The 15,988-nt window shown below is 36.6% G+C and overlaps 1 protein-coding gene across 3 annotated transcripts in view; it reads left to right on the top strand.

The window, feature by feature from the left end:
• The first annotated feature begins 630 nt into the window (after window positions 1-630).
• The window catches only part of LOC102602971 (plant intracellular Ras-group-related LRR protein 7-like), a 16,879-nt gene continuing 1,521 nt past the window's right edge, over window positions 631-15,988 (top strand). Inside the window, exons 1-10 of one of the 3 annotated variants that reach the window (XM_006356685.2) lie at window positions 637-899; window positions 3,354-3,423; window positions 3,633-3,679; window positions 9,908-10,016; window positions 10,120-10,205; window positions 12,170-12,260; window positions 12,619-12,704; window positions 13,375-13,461; window positions 13,548-13,711; window positions 14,261-14,298. In XM_006356685.2, the coding sequence (XP_006356747.1) occupies window positions 801-899; window positions 3,354-3,423; window positions 3,633-3,679; window positions 9,908-10,016; window positions 10,120-10,205; window positions 12,170-12,260; window positions 12,619-12,704; window positions 13,375-13,461; window positions 13,548-13,658 (786 nt within the window). In that variant the 5' untranslated portion in view covers window positions 637-800 and the 3' untranslated portion in view covers window positions 13,659-13,711; window positions 14,261-14,298. Of the gene's footprint in view, window positions 900-3,353; window positions 3,424-3,632; window positions 3,680-9,907; window positions 10,017-10,119; window positions 10,206-12,169; window positions 12,261-12,618; window positions 12,705-12,844; window positions 12,987-13,374; window positions 13,462-13,547; window positions 13,712-14,245; window positions 14,299-15,988 lie in introns of those variants that run through there. The other 2 variants (XM_006356684.2, XM_015313077.1) reach the window with 2 other exon arrangements.

Here is a 15,988-nt window from a genome sequence, read left to right as displayed (position 1 = left end):
TAATAAGTTGAATTGTTGTCCAATATGATACATTCTCCCTTTAATTTTCATTTTAATAATTACTTGTGTATACTATTTAAATGAGGAACTTTAAAATGATATATGTAAAACAAAAGGTAGAGCTGAACTTTCTACACGTTAGAATTAGAATATTTGTTCATTTTTTCATCATTTTATAATTTATTTATCCCTTCACCAACGATTTTTTATTTATTAAAAAAATTAATATCTCCGGTATGGTTGATGTTCATTTGAATACCCCCAAAAAATATCAAGTAATAACACTTCCTGGGCAAAAAGATAAATTATAAAATCAAATTACAGATGATTGATTGAATGATAAATGATAAAATATTTTAATTATCATCTTCCTTTACATTATTAATGTTTGTTATATGTAATCTTGTATGTAAGATTATATAGTGTTTTAGTTTTAATGATTCATATGTTTTAAGTATTTTTATAAATTCAGTGATATTAAATTTTCACGCAAAGCGCGGGTGATTTTACTAGTTGTATATATATATAAATAGATAGATAGATTTAACCCATTTTTTTTTTTAAAGAAAAAATTTAAATGATGATTGCCAAACAGCCCAAATCATAAACACATGTCACTCCTTAAACTAAACTTTTAACTTTACAATTTGACCAAAAATAAACCAAACGAAAGGGACGCAGTTTCATGTCAGTGTCAGTAGTGGAATGAAATGAGAGTAGGAGGAATCGAACGTCAACCCTATAAGTAGTGCACAAAAAAATACTCTCTCGCATTCGTCCTCTTCAAATTGCTAGTGATAATGGGGTGTTGCAGTAGCAAAGCCGCAGATACTAAAGCTACCCGCATGGCGCGATGGCGTTCAACTGGCATCGTTGCTTTACGCGACTCCAAATTGAAGGCATTTTTTCTCTCCCTATTACCTCACTGAATAAATTGTATTTAATATCCGCCCGGCTAGGGTTAATGGATTTATATAGTCAATCGCAACTAATTTTGGAATTGATTGTGGTGTTTTGCTTATATGCCTTGTTTTCTTGTGGTATTTCAGATTCTGGTGCTGTTTCTTTTGCCAATTCCCCCCTTTTTTTTTTCTATGTTTTGTTTTAGGATTAGTAAATTTCAGGTAACATCACTATTTATGGGTCGATATGTGTTTTACCTTCTTGTGATGTATAGACGAGGTCTCTGAATATTTTCTGGAATGCAGGTTAAGAGTAAGCTGGATATCTCCTTGGATGTTATCCTTCATGAAACTTTGTAGTAGATTTCCTAAGAGCACAAAGTTTGTGTGCCAGGTTAAGTTCACTATTTAGACTTAGGAGAATTTGATTCATGTTTCTCCTTCTAGAATGTTCTCTGTTTGGCACCCAAAGTGTGGCCTAGTGGTCAATGAAGTGGGTTGAGCACCCTGAGGCAGAGGCGTATCTAGGATATCGGCAAGATGGGTGCACGATTACAAAAAATGCATCTCAAGTATAAATTTGATTGGTTTGACTTTTAGGTTCTTAATATGAACCACTAAATTTTAAAAAAATTATAGGTTCAACCAGTGTTTTCAAAAACGTTTTTGGGGTGAGTCTCGGGGAGGGGCATACCAAAAACGCTCCGGGGCGTAAATTAAAGAGGTAGATCCATAAGGTGTAAGTCCTAAAATTTGAGGTGTAAGCCCCAAGCATAAAAACGCAAGTCCTGGGCGTAAAAACGTACGTTCGGGCATATTTAGTTAAATTTTGAATTATTTTTGCTTTAAATCATATTTTTATTATTGGTGTAATGATATTTCTCAAATAGTAATTATAATACTTTTTTTCTTCATTATTGATTATTAATACTTATCTCAAATAAAAATCATAAATCATTGAAAGGTTTACTTTTGCTTATTTTATTAGTAATAAAACTATAAAATTGAATATACATGGGACTATGCCCGGTAGATCCATGGGACTTACGCCTCGTGTCTCGGGGCTTACGCTTCGCCCTGTACTATATAAAACGCCTCGCCCTGTACTATATAAAATGCCTCGCCTCACGCCCCCGCCTTTTAAAACACTGGGTTCAACATATATAATACTACTGTTTTTTAATTTTACTACGCATATTTGATTTAATTATAATAAAATTTTACAGTGCTAAATTTTTTAGGAATTTTCAATGTAACACACTTGAAAATTTTGAAAGATTAAAGGAAAAAACAAAAGAAAATTCAGTTGAAACGCCAAAAATGTTACCAATAACCACTTGTAGAGGTGTTACTAAAAAAGACAAGATAGATATATGATTAAATTTCTATCCTCACTTAGAGAGGTGCACCCAATCATCATCATATTAATATATCATCATATTAATATATAATACTTTGAACGTGGGTTCACACATCTATATTTAAATATTTTTTTAAAAATATAACACTACTATATATGATCTAGAGAGGGGAGCATGGGTTCACGTGAACCCACGGCACCCTCTCTCGATACGCCCCTGCCCTGAGGTCTCAGGTTTGAATTCCATCATAGACAAAACATCGGGTGATTTCTTCCCATCTGGTTTAGCCTTGGTGGACAGAGTTACCGACTGATTTAGGTATCCACTGGAATTAGTCAAGGTGAGTGCAAGCTCGCCCCAACACTATGGTTATTAGAAAAAAAAGAATGTTCTCTGTTCTCTGAGGTAGCTGGAGGTATACAATGAAATAGTAGGAATAAAAGATGGACATGTAACCAAATACATTAACGGGGAACTAGTGGCATGCTATTAATTAAGTAATCTCCATCAGCATCACTACTGATTAAGTAATTCCTTTGAAAACATTTACATTTTCAGGAGTCAAAAGTGTTCCTTATTCAACTTTTTGCATTAACATTTCACCACAAAGATCACATGCTAGTTTTAAGTTTTAACATAAATTTCAAATTTGTTTTCAAAAACTAAATGATGTCCATGAGAATTGGTTTAATTTGACTGTTGGGGAGTAGATTGTGCCTCACAAATCAGAGAGAGGGAGTTACTACATTAGTGGCATTGACACCAGTAGATAGTTTATTGTATTCCTGAGATGACTATGAGCAATTCTCACGGGAGTGGATCTTTACCTTCCTAAACTGCTGAGGGTCCACAATGCAATGATGAAATATGTTTGCTTAATCGCGAGGTGTCATTGTCTTGTGTGTGTGTGTTTATGTATAGGCACAGATATACAATCAGATGCATGCATGCATGCTTGTTACTTGCTAGTTTGCTGGTTTCAAATGAATAATGCTTACTGTGAAGAAATGTAAATATTGACAGATAAGGGACATACAGGTTAATCCTTTCTGTTAGTCTTATGATCTCCAGACTGTTTTTTCCATGACAGTCTTTTCCCGATGAAGTTATTTCCCTGGAGAGATCTGTACGCACCCTCGACTTGACGCACAATAAATTGGGTATTGCTCAAATTTCTCAAGCTTCTGATTCATATTTGTCTAGTCAGTTAGAGCACAAAAACAAATCACTATCAATTCCATGTTCTACTGACAATTAATTTAACCGTGTTACTTGGGGAAATTGTTGTCTCCGCTTATATGTCTGATCTTATTTACCTGAAGCTTTTATCGTTTCTGAAGCTAATCTCTCAGTTTCCCCATTGTGGCAGTTCAAATTCCCATGGAGATCAGCAAGCTAATTAACTTGCAGCGTCTAGTAAGTACTACTGACTACATATTTGGTACCTACCTTGTGTCTGAGCAGTCTCATTTTTCTGTTTAGAAAACCTTATTATATTTTCAGTGTCCACATCTCATAACGAAAGCTAGGTCGGGTTTTCAGTCATATTCCTGTAGCCAGAAGTCATTTAGGAGAAAGGTACATGGTATTTGCAGAATTGGTACAACTAAAATGTAATGAGTGTCTGTCATTGTTGTGGAAGAGAAATTGAACAAGGAAAAATTAGCTTCTTTTGGAGGACATGATGTTGTCAATGTGATAAGATAAGAGAAGCGAAGATAATTAATAGATAACTTGATGATAATGGAACACAACACACTTATCTAGAGGTGTGAGATACAATTCACATCTTATATTTAACCAATGAGGCTAAAGTAACATTAACACTTAACAACAACATACCCTTTTCTAGCTACGTCATCTCCTTGGTAAAGATAAAGTTTTCCCTCCCCCCTCCCCGCGCTCTTTTTCGGTGTAACTCTACCCCTTTTAACTTCTATTATAGTCAACCTCTTACTGACGCATCCACACATCTCCTCTTCACATGGCCGAACCATCTCAACCTCGCTTTACTCATTTTGTCCTCCACGGAGGCAACTCCCACCTTGCCTCACATAACTTCGTTTCTAATCATATATCTCCTAGTATGTATACACATCCATCTACGCATCCTCATTTCCCCGACTCGACTAGCCGATGCTCTGCCCCATAAAACAAAGTTGGGTGAACCACCACTGTGTAGAACTTACATTTAACCTTGTGGACACATTCTTATCACACAGTATTGCGGATGCAAGCCACCATTTTAGCCACCTCACTCAAATGGGGTGTGCGACATCCTTATCAAATTTTTTGTCTCCTTGAATTATGGACCCAAGATACTTTAAACTTTCTCTCTTGGATATGACTTGTACTCGTTCTTCACTTCCACCTCATCTGCCTCATGTGTTATGTTACTAAACTTGCACTCCAGGTATTAGGTTTTAGCCTGCTTAACCTGAAACCTTTAAACTCTAGGGCCTGTCTCCAAACTTCTAGCCTATTATTAACTTCACTGCGTATCTTGTCAATCAATACTATCTCGTCTTTGAATAATATACGCACGACACCATTCCATTGAATATGTCATGTAAATTTATCCTTCACTTAGGCAAATAGGTATGGGCTAAGGGCTGATCCCTGGTGCAACCCTATGATGGCCGAAAAATGTTCTAAATCACCTCCCACTGTTCTAACTCGGGTATTGGGTCTATCGTACATGTCCTTAATTGCCCTAATATAAGCCATAGGTACACCTCTAGACTCCAAACATTTCCAAAGGACCTCCCTAGGGACTTTGTTGTACAACTTTTCTTGGTTAATCAGTCTAACTTCCTATCTCTTTACTGCTATAGCGATCTCCTTACAGGATTAATGGCTTCTATAGTTGATCGCTCCGGCATGAATCCAAATTGGTTATCGGATATAGACACACCCTTCCTCATCCTTATCTCGACCACTCTCTCCCAAACTTCCATCGTATGGCTTAGTAGCTTTATACTCCCATAGTTGTTGCAATTCTGAATATCACCCTCGTTCTTGTACAATGGATATGTTGTACTCCACCTCTATTCTTTCGACATTTTAGCCTTCTTAGAAATGACATTAAACAACCTAGTCAATCGCTCAATACTTGCCTTGCCGGTATTCTTCCAAAAATTTACTTGGTCTCATCTGAATCAGTTGCCTTCCTCTCTGTATCTTACGAGTAGCTCCCTCAACCTTTGCGGTGTTAATGCACCTACAGTACGAAAAATCTCTTTGACTTTGAAAAGGCTCTAGCTCCCCCAACATGATATCCCTTTGCCCTTCTTCATTCAAGAGTTTATGGAGATATGTCTTCCATCTTCGTCTAATGTGCATCTCTTCGACCAATACTTTATCATTCTCGTTCTTTATGCTCTTCACTTGGTCTAAGACCTGTGCCCTCTTCTCTCTCGCCTTGGCGAGCTTATACAACTTTCTATTGCTTTTTTTGCACTCAAGCTCTTCATACAAGTGTTCAAAAGTTGCCATTTAGCTACCGTCACCGCTAGCTTTGCTTCCTTCTTCGCCATCTTATACCTCTCCTATTCCTCCTTTTGTTCTCCTTGTTATTCTTTCCATTAATATTTAGCCTAAGAACCTTCTTAATTTCCACTTTTCCTTGAACCTCTCCATTCCACCACCAATCCTCTTTGTGTCCACCTGGCCTTGAGACACCCAACACCTCTCTAGTTGCTATCCTGATGCAATCAGCTGTCTTAGACCACATATTGTCTATGTCCCCACTACTCCCACAAGATACCATAGCAGCCAACTTCACCCCAATCATCAAGGGTCTGGCTGTAGTTAAGCCTCCCCATCTAATCCTTGGTTGGTCACATGTGACCCTTGTCTCCTTCTTCTTCTTCTTCATCCTCTTGATAGCTAGATCCATAATCTTGAGCTGTTAGGTTGTAAGATTTTCACTTGGAATAACCTTGCAATCCTTAAACAAAACTCTATCGCACTTCCTAAGGAGCACATAGTCTATCTGAGTCTTAACCACCGCACTATGGCAGGTCTCCAAGTGCTCCTCTCTCTTCTGGAAGCACGAGTAAGCTTTGACCAACTCAAAAACTTTCACAAAGTCCAACAACATTAACACTTAACACTAACTCCAATATCCTAACAACAACAACTACGGCTCAGTCTCAAACAAATTGGGGTCACCTATATGAATCTTCACTGACCACATTTCCTCATATAAGCTCAACTAATGTCGTCATAAAAAAAGAAGGTGAAACATAAGTTATTGAATATATATAAGTAATAGTAATACCATTACTGATATTATTACTATTACTTCTATATATTATTAGTAGTAGTTGTATTACTATTACTTATTTATTTTTTAGTTTCAAAAATAAGAAATAGTAATACAACTACTACTTCTAATGAAATTTAGAAGTTTGGTTATTAGCAAAATAATAATAAAATGAATTAGAAGTATATTTCAACTAACATATAAATCTATGATAAGGTCCAAATGAAACTCCAATATGCTAACACACTTGCGTTTGACATTCTAACCCCTTAAAATTAAGATGGGGAAGGGAAATTGACTTGATTTTGCTTATCTAAAGGCATGGAAAGTAAATATTCACTTGAAGTCACATGGATAGTTTCACCAAAAACCTCTTGGAAAATCTAGCCGAGAGTCCTCGAAAAAGTACTAACCATTGGAGTCTCGCTAATATAATTTTATTTAAAGAATGGATGACATAGTTGTTTCTTGTTTATTTTTAAAAAAATAGGCATATTTCCACTTTGGTTCTGCAGTGTAAGGCCATTTGCTGGTTGGAGGAAGCTACAGATGACACCTAAGTTGCTCGAACTCTTTACTTTTGGTGCTGCACCCGTGTTGACATGACATGGGTGTGAGATCCGTGTCCAATTTGGTCAACCAATTTTGGGTACTTTGACCAAAATCGATGGGGAAAGTCTGGATAGTTTTAACGATTTCTATAATCAATACAAAAGCTAAGATGAAATTAAAGAAAATGGAATATCTTTTATATAGAAATTTGTCACTCCTTTTCCTTTAATCTCCTTCCACGATTCTCGTCAAGTTCTCCACAAAATATCTCATAATTTAGGTTTTATAACTCTATTTTTAGATATTTTAATTATTTTTAGGCGAATCCCCGCACCTGTATCCATACATGGATCCATATCCCCGAATCTTAAAAATTAGATCATGACAGATCCGACCTCTAGATCCGCACCCATATCGAACACCCGCACCAGAGTCCGAGCAACTTAGTATGACACTACTAAGATTGTGGGCCCGGTATCTTGTGAGAAGAATAAAAAGGGAAGCTAACTTGACGATAATGAAATATGCAACACACTTATTTATAGGTGTGAGATAAAATTCTCTGTGGGACTTACTTAACACTAACAATTTTCTTCTTGTTGGAGATCAGTCAAGGACATGAATTATGCATTACATTTTGAGGAGGCAGAAAGATATCTATCACATAGAATTTCAAGATAATACTAATTTGTTAAATTATGAGTTTTTTAACAAATGAACCCTTCAGGGTGGCCTAGTGGTTTGAGCTTGGGACTTCCATGTTGGAGGTCTCAAGTTCAAAACCCCTTGCCAGCGAAAGCAAGGGGTTTGCCTTCTGGGTCGAGCTCGTCGCACCAGGCTTGCCTAGTGTGGGTTACCTCTCCTATGTGGTTTGCGAGCTATTGCATAGGAGCGGGGGGTTTTATCCTGTGCGCACCCAAAGGGTAGTGGCTGTGGGTTTTCCTTGTCATAAAAAAAAAGTTTTTTAACAAATGAACCACTCATCAACCAACATTTTGTGCACCCATTTGTGGCCATCCGACACGCACCCATCGACATTATTGAAGAGTCCGAGCAACATAGTGGCCAAGTAGTCAATAAATTGGGTTGAGAACCATGATGCCTCATATTCAAATCCCAACAGAGACAAAAAGGCTAAGTGATTTCTTTCCACTTGTTCTAGCCTTGGTAGACACAGTTACATGATACCTGTTGCTGGTGGGAGGTGACAAATTTCTTGTGGAATTAGTTGAGGTGCACACAAGTTGACTTGGACACCACAGGTATCCAAAAAACCCAGCATTTGGGATTCAATCAATAAGATAGTTTACATTTTTAAATTTTTTTTTTTTGATAACCGTGGTACCCGACCTAGCTTGTGTGCACCTTGACTAATTCCACCAGTATGTCCACCAAGGCTAGGACAGATGAGAAGAAATCCCCTAGTATTTTTGTTAGATAGTTTACATCTATAATACTTTAACTTTTATGAGCTTATTCTCTTTAATCTATATATTGAACTTCAGGAATAATACAATCAATAACAAATTTCCAAAGGCACAGAAAGCCATCACAGGTTTAGATTTGTAAATAAACAAGAAACAAATAAATGCACATTAACTAATTAAAATTAATTTTTAGAAACTATGAAAAGTTCTACTGAAATCATCAACTTTTACTCTAAACTGAGGCAGAAGAAGAATTGATAGCATAAAGTAATAGAAGAACAAAAGTAAAGAGAAGAAAATAGAAAAACAAAGTCTCCACTCTCCAAGGGAAAGAAAAATAAAAAAAGGCCGGTAGGGCACAACCTGCGTAAATATATTGGGGAACAAATGTAAAAGAACAAGGAAAACAAGAAGGGAGGAAATGGGCTGTTGTGTGAAAGCTAATGCCTCCAAGGAGATTAGAACCCGCAATCATAGACATGTAGGACTTGAAAAGATCTTTCGCCAAGTGCACGAACCTCTACTTTGCATTCTGGTGCCTTTGTGTATCTATTTCTAAGATATCAAGATAGTTACCTATATAAACCAAGTTTCCATCGAAGTTTCCGGGTGCAGGTGTATCCTCAACCTACTATAAACGGGCTTGCTAAATCCAGATTGAGGGAAATTCATGATTAAATGTGTCTTTTAGTAAATATTAACTGTGTTACTCTGTTGGAAATGCAAGGTTAAAGCAGTAACAATTTGTCCAAAATATAATGGCAAACACAAAATTAAAGATATGCTGACAGCTTAACTTCAAAGGGAGATTTTAAGCTATCGTAGGATAAGTCTTAGGAGGAAATAGCCCTGTGAAGGAGCTGTAATGAAAGTCAATTTTTTTGTCAACGAGGTAATATGTGGTGGGTAAAAAGCCCAAGTGTCACACCCGAAATCCACGCTTATTGCTCAAAGTACTTCCATGCTTGTTCTAGTACGTTTAATCACTTTTGGACTTTAGTATCCTTGCTGGTCCCCACACTTCCAACCTTGATCTGATTTTTTCAAGGTTTGAATTTTCGGGGTCTTACACCAAGTATACTAGTGGTGTACAAGAAGTGGACCTACACCAACACATATTTCTGGTACTCCAAAAATCTATTTAAAAAAACAAAAAATCAGTTGTAATCTGTACAAGAGTCCTCAAGACTCTACTGGGATGAAAATCAGTTCTACCTGGGAAAACTGAAAAGTGTCTGCTTCTCATTTATTCTTAAGGGACTCTTCATCTGGGTTTTCACGCTGAATACTATTGATATTGACATATTGTAGGGTGTATTCTCTTAAAAAGAAAATTTTATAAAGAGTTTGTTATATCTGATTCTATCCAAAAAATTGAGTCTGATTATTTCTTTTCAGGTTTTGGCTGATAACCTTATTGAGAATCTCCCGGTGAACCTGGGATTGCTTAAGTCTTTGAAAGTTGCAACACTTGATGGGAATCGAATCAGAGCATTGCCTGATGAATGTAATTTCCCACCGTCCTAGATCATATGTGAAGTTAAGCAGGATTCTCTCTGCTATAGAGTATCACACTCTCTATTCTAACAACATAATGTTCTCATATTCAGTGGGCCAGTTGGTGAAGCTTGAGCGTTTGTCTGTCTCAGCAAACTTGTTAATGAGCTTGCCTGAGACTATTGGGAGATTGCAGAATGTGAGTGATCCATTCTGATGGCTAATACGGTGCCATCTTCCGCAATTCTAAAAAGTGTGCCAGTTAATATATTATTTCTTAGCTTGCTTTACTGCTTTGTTATTTTTTTTTTCCGAGTATAAAGGTGCTAAGGTGTCTAATGAAATGGTGTCAATCTTGTAGAAAATGTTCAGCATATTGATATCCATATTAATGGATCATTTTGCTTACAACTTTCTGTTCTTACAACTAAAAGCCCTACTTTTTTTTCTCTATTTCTATAGTGATGCCGCTTCTTCATGAATTTCTATTATCTTCCTGGTAGTTGATGATGTCTCTTTGCTCTCTTATGTTAGTATTTTGGATTTGGAATAGGGTCCTGCAGCTCCTGGGGGAGGGTGGTTGAATTTGGAGAATAAGTGGCTCTATTGCAGGTTGTCTTGAGGTCCACCACCCTGAGTGCCGTCTGTTCTTCCTTTTTATTTCACTCTCTCCTTATATTGAATATTTTTCTTCTCAAGTTTTTTTCTTCAATGTCATTGATGAACCAAGTGTGAGAAAGAAAGACTCGGAAAATACTTTCAATATACGTAAACTACATTATTACACAAAGCATTGTTTATAGACAATACACTACAATCCTTTTCCATGTATGGCACCATGTACAATCCTATTTGAGCACTCCCCCTCAAGCTGGTTCATGTAAGTCATATGTACCAAGCTTGGTACCTCCACTTGGATATATTGTGTCACTTCATTTATCACTTGGGTAAATAAAAAATGGGCTAAGAATCGATCCATGGTGTAACCCCATCTCTACTAGGAAGTGTTCTAAGTCTCCTCCCATTGTTCTCACTGGGTTTTGACTCCATCGTACATGTTATTAATCCCTCTAATGTATGCCACATGTACACCTCTGGGCTCCAAGCATCTCTATAAAATCTTCCTAGGGACTGTCATATGCCTTTTTTAAGTCAATGAACATCATTTGTAGGTTTCTCTTCCTATTTCTATACTCATCCAACAATCTCATTATAAAATGAATGACTTCCATAGTTGATCGCCCTGACATGAATCTGAATTGGTTCTCCAAAATAGACATATCCCTCTTCCTTCTCATCGTCATCTCTACCACCCTCTCCCAATCCTTCATAGTGTGATTTAGTTGTTTAATACCACTCTATAGTTGTTGTAATTTTGAATATCATCCTTTTTCTTGTACAGCGGGATCATTGTCCTCCACCTCCATTCTTTGGGCAGTTAATTCATCCTAAAATGATATTAAACAGCCTAGTTAGCCATTCAATGCCTACTTCCCCTGCGCTCTTCCAAAAATCCATAGGCATCTCATCTAGTCTGTTCGCTCTTCCTGTTTTCATTTTACGAATTACCCCCTTGACCTCCTCAAACTTTTTACACCTACAATACCCAAAATCACGATGTCTCTTGGAGTGTTATAAATCACTCAACACAATAGTTCTAATTCATGCTCCCCTCTGCATTCAAGAGTACAAGTTCCATTTGACTGTTTTTTTCTAAATTTTAATTCTCTGCGCATTGACAAACAAAGACTCAGAAAATATTATTAAGATACGTAAATATCACACTGAGGTCTACTTATAGATAATACACTACAATCCTTTTCCATGTAGGACACCATGTACAACCTATTGTAACACCAAGAAGTATAGTGTTCACTTTTAGGTGTATATCTGATTCTCATGGTTGCTGACATGGGATTATGAATTAAAGTTTTTCAATCAAGTTAACTAGCTCTATCCTCTAGTAGTGTTCATATCATTCTAAACACTTGCATATACTTTTACTCCAAATATGTTTTGATATTTGTGAGTTCAGTTCAATATGATGATGCCGTTTTTTGTCTGTCAGAGATAGTCGTTCAGCCTATACTTAAAAGTATTCTTAATTCATCTTCTTTGGAAAATGAGGCCTTTGGAATTGACAGTAATGGTTTTTCACTGCAGTTGGTGCTGTTGGACATTTCAAACAATAAGTTAAAGTTTTTTCCTGAATCAATTGGAAGTTGCTTCTCTTTGGAAGAATTGCAAGCAAATGGTACCTTCAAATTTTAGTGTCACTCATCCATTCTTGCTATTTCTCTATTTCCTTTTATTTTCCTGGCACTGGAACTCTGTATCAAATATCCATCGAGGAAAAAAAAACATGTTACCATCAACATAAAATTAAGTGAAATTTATGGCCGATGATAAAATTGGAGTGTTGGGTGACCTAGAAAGCTAAAGGAAAATCTACAAATTTTCTCTGTTAAGCTTATAAGATAATATTCTTGGCACCATCCATTTGAACTGGTACATGATTTTCACGTTCTGTTTCTTATTCCTCAGTGTGGCATAATGAGGTTTACTGTGTTTTTTTGGCAATCTTGCCTCGTGATAACAATATTTCCTTTCAGATAATTCCATTGAAGAGCTTCCTGCATCAGTTTGCAATCTTGTTCAACTAAAATCACTCTGCCTGAACAATAACAATCTCAATCAGGTTAGTGTCTAATTTTACCTGTGTGTATGTGTGTGTGACCCTTGTTATTTTGAGGTCATATCTAGTATTCAGAGTTTACCTCGATTTGGTACTGCTCTCGTGGCCTGCACTGATACAGTGCTTTACCTCTACATGTGCAGTCAACTGCTGTGCATGTGTGTGTGTGTCTGTCTCTATCATCGTCACACATAAAAAGTGCAAAGAATAGTAAACCACGTGGATCAAAAGCTTACCTGTTTGTCACACCGAAAAGCTGAACTTATTGTTGTATTGGTGATACTTGTATGTGCTCTCTCTCTCACTTTCTATCTTAATAATACTATTAAGCAGAGTTAGGAACTCTCTTCGCATGATCTGTAAGCCTAGTTCACTTCCCCGTGTATGAGTGTTAAAAGGAAACTCATACATTAACCTTAAAACGTGCATCTAAAAGCTTTTCCTTTTAATAAGACCTCATGAAGAAACGAAGATAATCAAACAACCAGTAGCATCTACATTGCAAACCGGCAATAAAGCCAAATACGCATAATGATCCACATTTGAGGTCATTGGATTGAACCTCACGTATCTTCCATTTAAAGCATCATCATCCAAGTTTTTGTACTTGTGCCTATCAAGTATATGTTTTTACTAGATAGTCATGCTTCCTTTTGGTAACTGGATTGTTCAGATGCCTCTAAATTTGTTAAGAGAATGCAAGAGCTTGCAGACCATATCCCTGCATGGAAATCCGATTTCCATGGACCAATTTCAACAGGTTACTCACTAATATTCTACTATTTAGTTCTGCAAGTACTAAAAAAATCATTTATGAAGAATTCTATTTGCCTTTTCTTTTTCCAGATGGATGGCTTCAAGGACTTTGAAGCCCGCCGTAAACAGAAGTTTGATAAACAAATTGATTCAAATGTGATAATCAGTTCTAAAGGGCTTGATGAGGGTGTTGACTTGTGATTCCTCTCCGCAGGCGTTTTCTATAAGGCTCCGCGCAATCTTGTTAATCTCAGGTTTACTATTTTTTTGCTTCAATTCCCTGATGGAAAATTTCCCTTTATTTTATGTATGACCATGTAGTAGCCACACTACACAGTTGTGCTCCTTCAGTTGCTGTCAAGCTTTTAGTATTTCTAGTGTCTGTAATGCCTAATTTGGACAATTCATTCTTGTTTACTTCATGCATGTCTCCGTTGCTCTTAGCTCCCAGCCTGGCGTGCCTGCATAGTTGCCTCTTCTCATTTATGTTCCAGTCTTCTAGTTTGTATTACTCTCCATTATACCCGTGCCCCTAAGTGTATATAATTGTGGTAATTATTAGTAACACCAATTTCAAAAGATTGAACACGAAAAAGCTTCTCATTTATGTTCCATGGAAGCAGGACCGTTTTGTCCATTTAGTTTCTGAATTTGATAGGTAGTAGCTAATCCAGTGGCCAAATTAGTTCAAAAAGAAATTGCACTCGTTTTTCTAAACTTCCCAGTCAACTGGTGCTATTGATGATACAATTTTTTTTGAATAAATCATTATATCTTATTTACTGCAGGTTAAATTTGTTCAGGTTGGATGGAATTGCGACAGTTTTGACTTTGATGAAAGGTATTGCTTCTGCTTATTTGGCATGAGATATTTCACACCTTTCTATAGTTTGTCATTGATTGTAAGTTGTGACTTGTGCGTAATTGTATCTATGCTGACTTGCTGAGTATGTTTGTGATTGTAAATGACTCAACTCTAACAAATTCTGTACATTTAGCGAGCTGTATATCACTTTAAAATCAAACTAACGATTTTTGTACCTAAAGATATTTGATTTTAATATGTTTGGATTGTAACGATCCTTTCAACGTATCCAAGAGTAGGGCCTGGTGGCCAATAAAGTGGCTGAAAATTGTGGCCACTTTTTATCTCCGTTCGTCGTTTTAAAATTAATTGAAACTAAGGGCGTGTTTATGATATTTTCATGTTTGGTTGGTTAAATTTTTTGGAAAATATTTGCTCTAGTAAGTATTTCATACGCGAGCCATCATCTAAAATCAATTCATCGATATCAAGTCAGCAACACAAGCATTTATCTAGTGCTATATACTAGGAGTCAAGCTCACATAATCACATTAATCAATTCAGGAAGAAAATCTCCAATTTTTCATATTCATGGCATTGGTACTCAAAGCATTTCATATTCATGGCATTGGTACTCATAGAAATGCTTGTTATCTCTTTTATACCGGACCTCCATTATCCATTAACCTTTTATTCAATTAATAAATACACTTTAACATTTCATAAAAAGTTTCAACTTGCCTTAATTGGAATTCAAAAAGTTAATGTGGATACCTAGGCACCCAAAGACAATGAAGGGTGTAGTAATCGACAAAATGCTTTAGGGAGTTGAAAATAAGCATAGATTTGGAGATTCTCGAATAAGGTAACCTTTCAAAATGCTATTGAATCCACGGGTAGGCAAGATACAACTAACGATTTGCTCTTCTTTTATGCCTTTGAACTATTTCAATTTGGTCATAAATGTAATTTAGATGAGTATACAAGTTCGTAGACACACAAATTGGCACATAATTGGCTCGAAAATTGAGTGAAAAAGTCAACCTTGAGCCTTACTGTCAAATTTGAAAATTTGTTTACCCATAGGTGGGTCAAAAATCCGCTAAAATGGATTGTTAATCGGTCCCCAAATCGAAAGCTACATAAATCATTCTTTGGAGAATTAAAAACCAACCAAATTCCCCAATTCAAAAACCCCCAAATTAAATATCTATGAGCTTGTATAGCAAGGTGAGACCCTCCTCTTATTGGATTCTAATTACTTTAAGTCACAAATAGTATTTTAGGATGAAAATTCATATCTTTCGTCGGATTGTCATAGTACTTCTTGTTATTGATTGTTGAGTGAACTCATTGTTATAGTAATGTGGGGCTGTGGGAAAAAGTTATTGGATGGCAAAGAGTCAATGGAAAAAGGTATGATTAGGTTACTCTCTTCTTTTAGCATGTTTTCTTAAAAGGGTAAAGCTATATGTCAAGCGTACTTTGGATGAGCTACTCATAGCCATAAGTTTAGTGTGTTGGCTTCCTAGAGTTGTTATGTTCGTCCCTTGTTGGGACTCCTATTATAATGATAGCGACCTCGTGCTTAGATACAACTTAGAGATTACTCATATAGGTCGCTTATAGTTGGTTTGCTTGCCTTAGGGCCACTTGATTGATGTTGATGCCTTTGGGCCATATGTTGGTTGTTACTTCTTTCGGGGGGGGGGGGGGGGTTTTGTGT

This window comes from Solanum tuberosum, unplaced genomic scaffold, assembly GCF_000226075.1.
Source record: "Solanum tuberosum cultivar DM 1-3 516 R44 unplaced genomic scaffold, SolTub_3.0 scf00228, whole genome shotgun sequence".
Taxonomy (NCBI): domain Eukaryota; kingdom Viridiplantae; phylum Streptophyta; class Magnoliopsida; order Solanales; family Solanaceae; genus Solanum; species Solanum tuberosum.
This window is presented reverse-complemented; position numbering and strand designations above follow the sequence as displayed.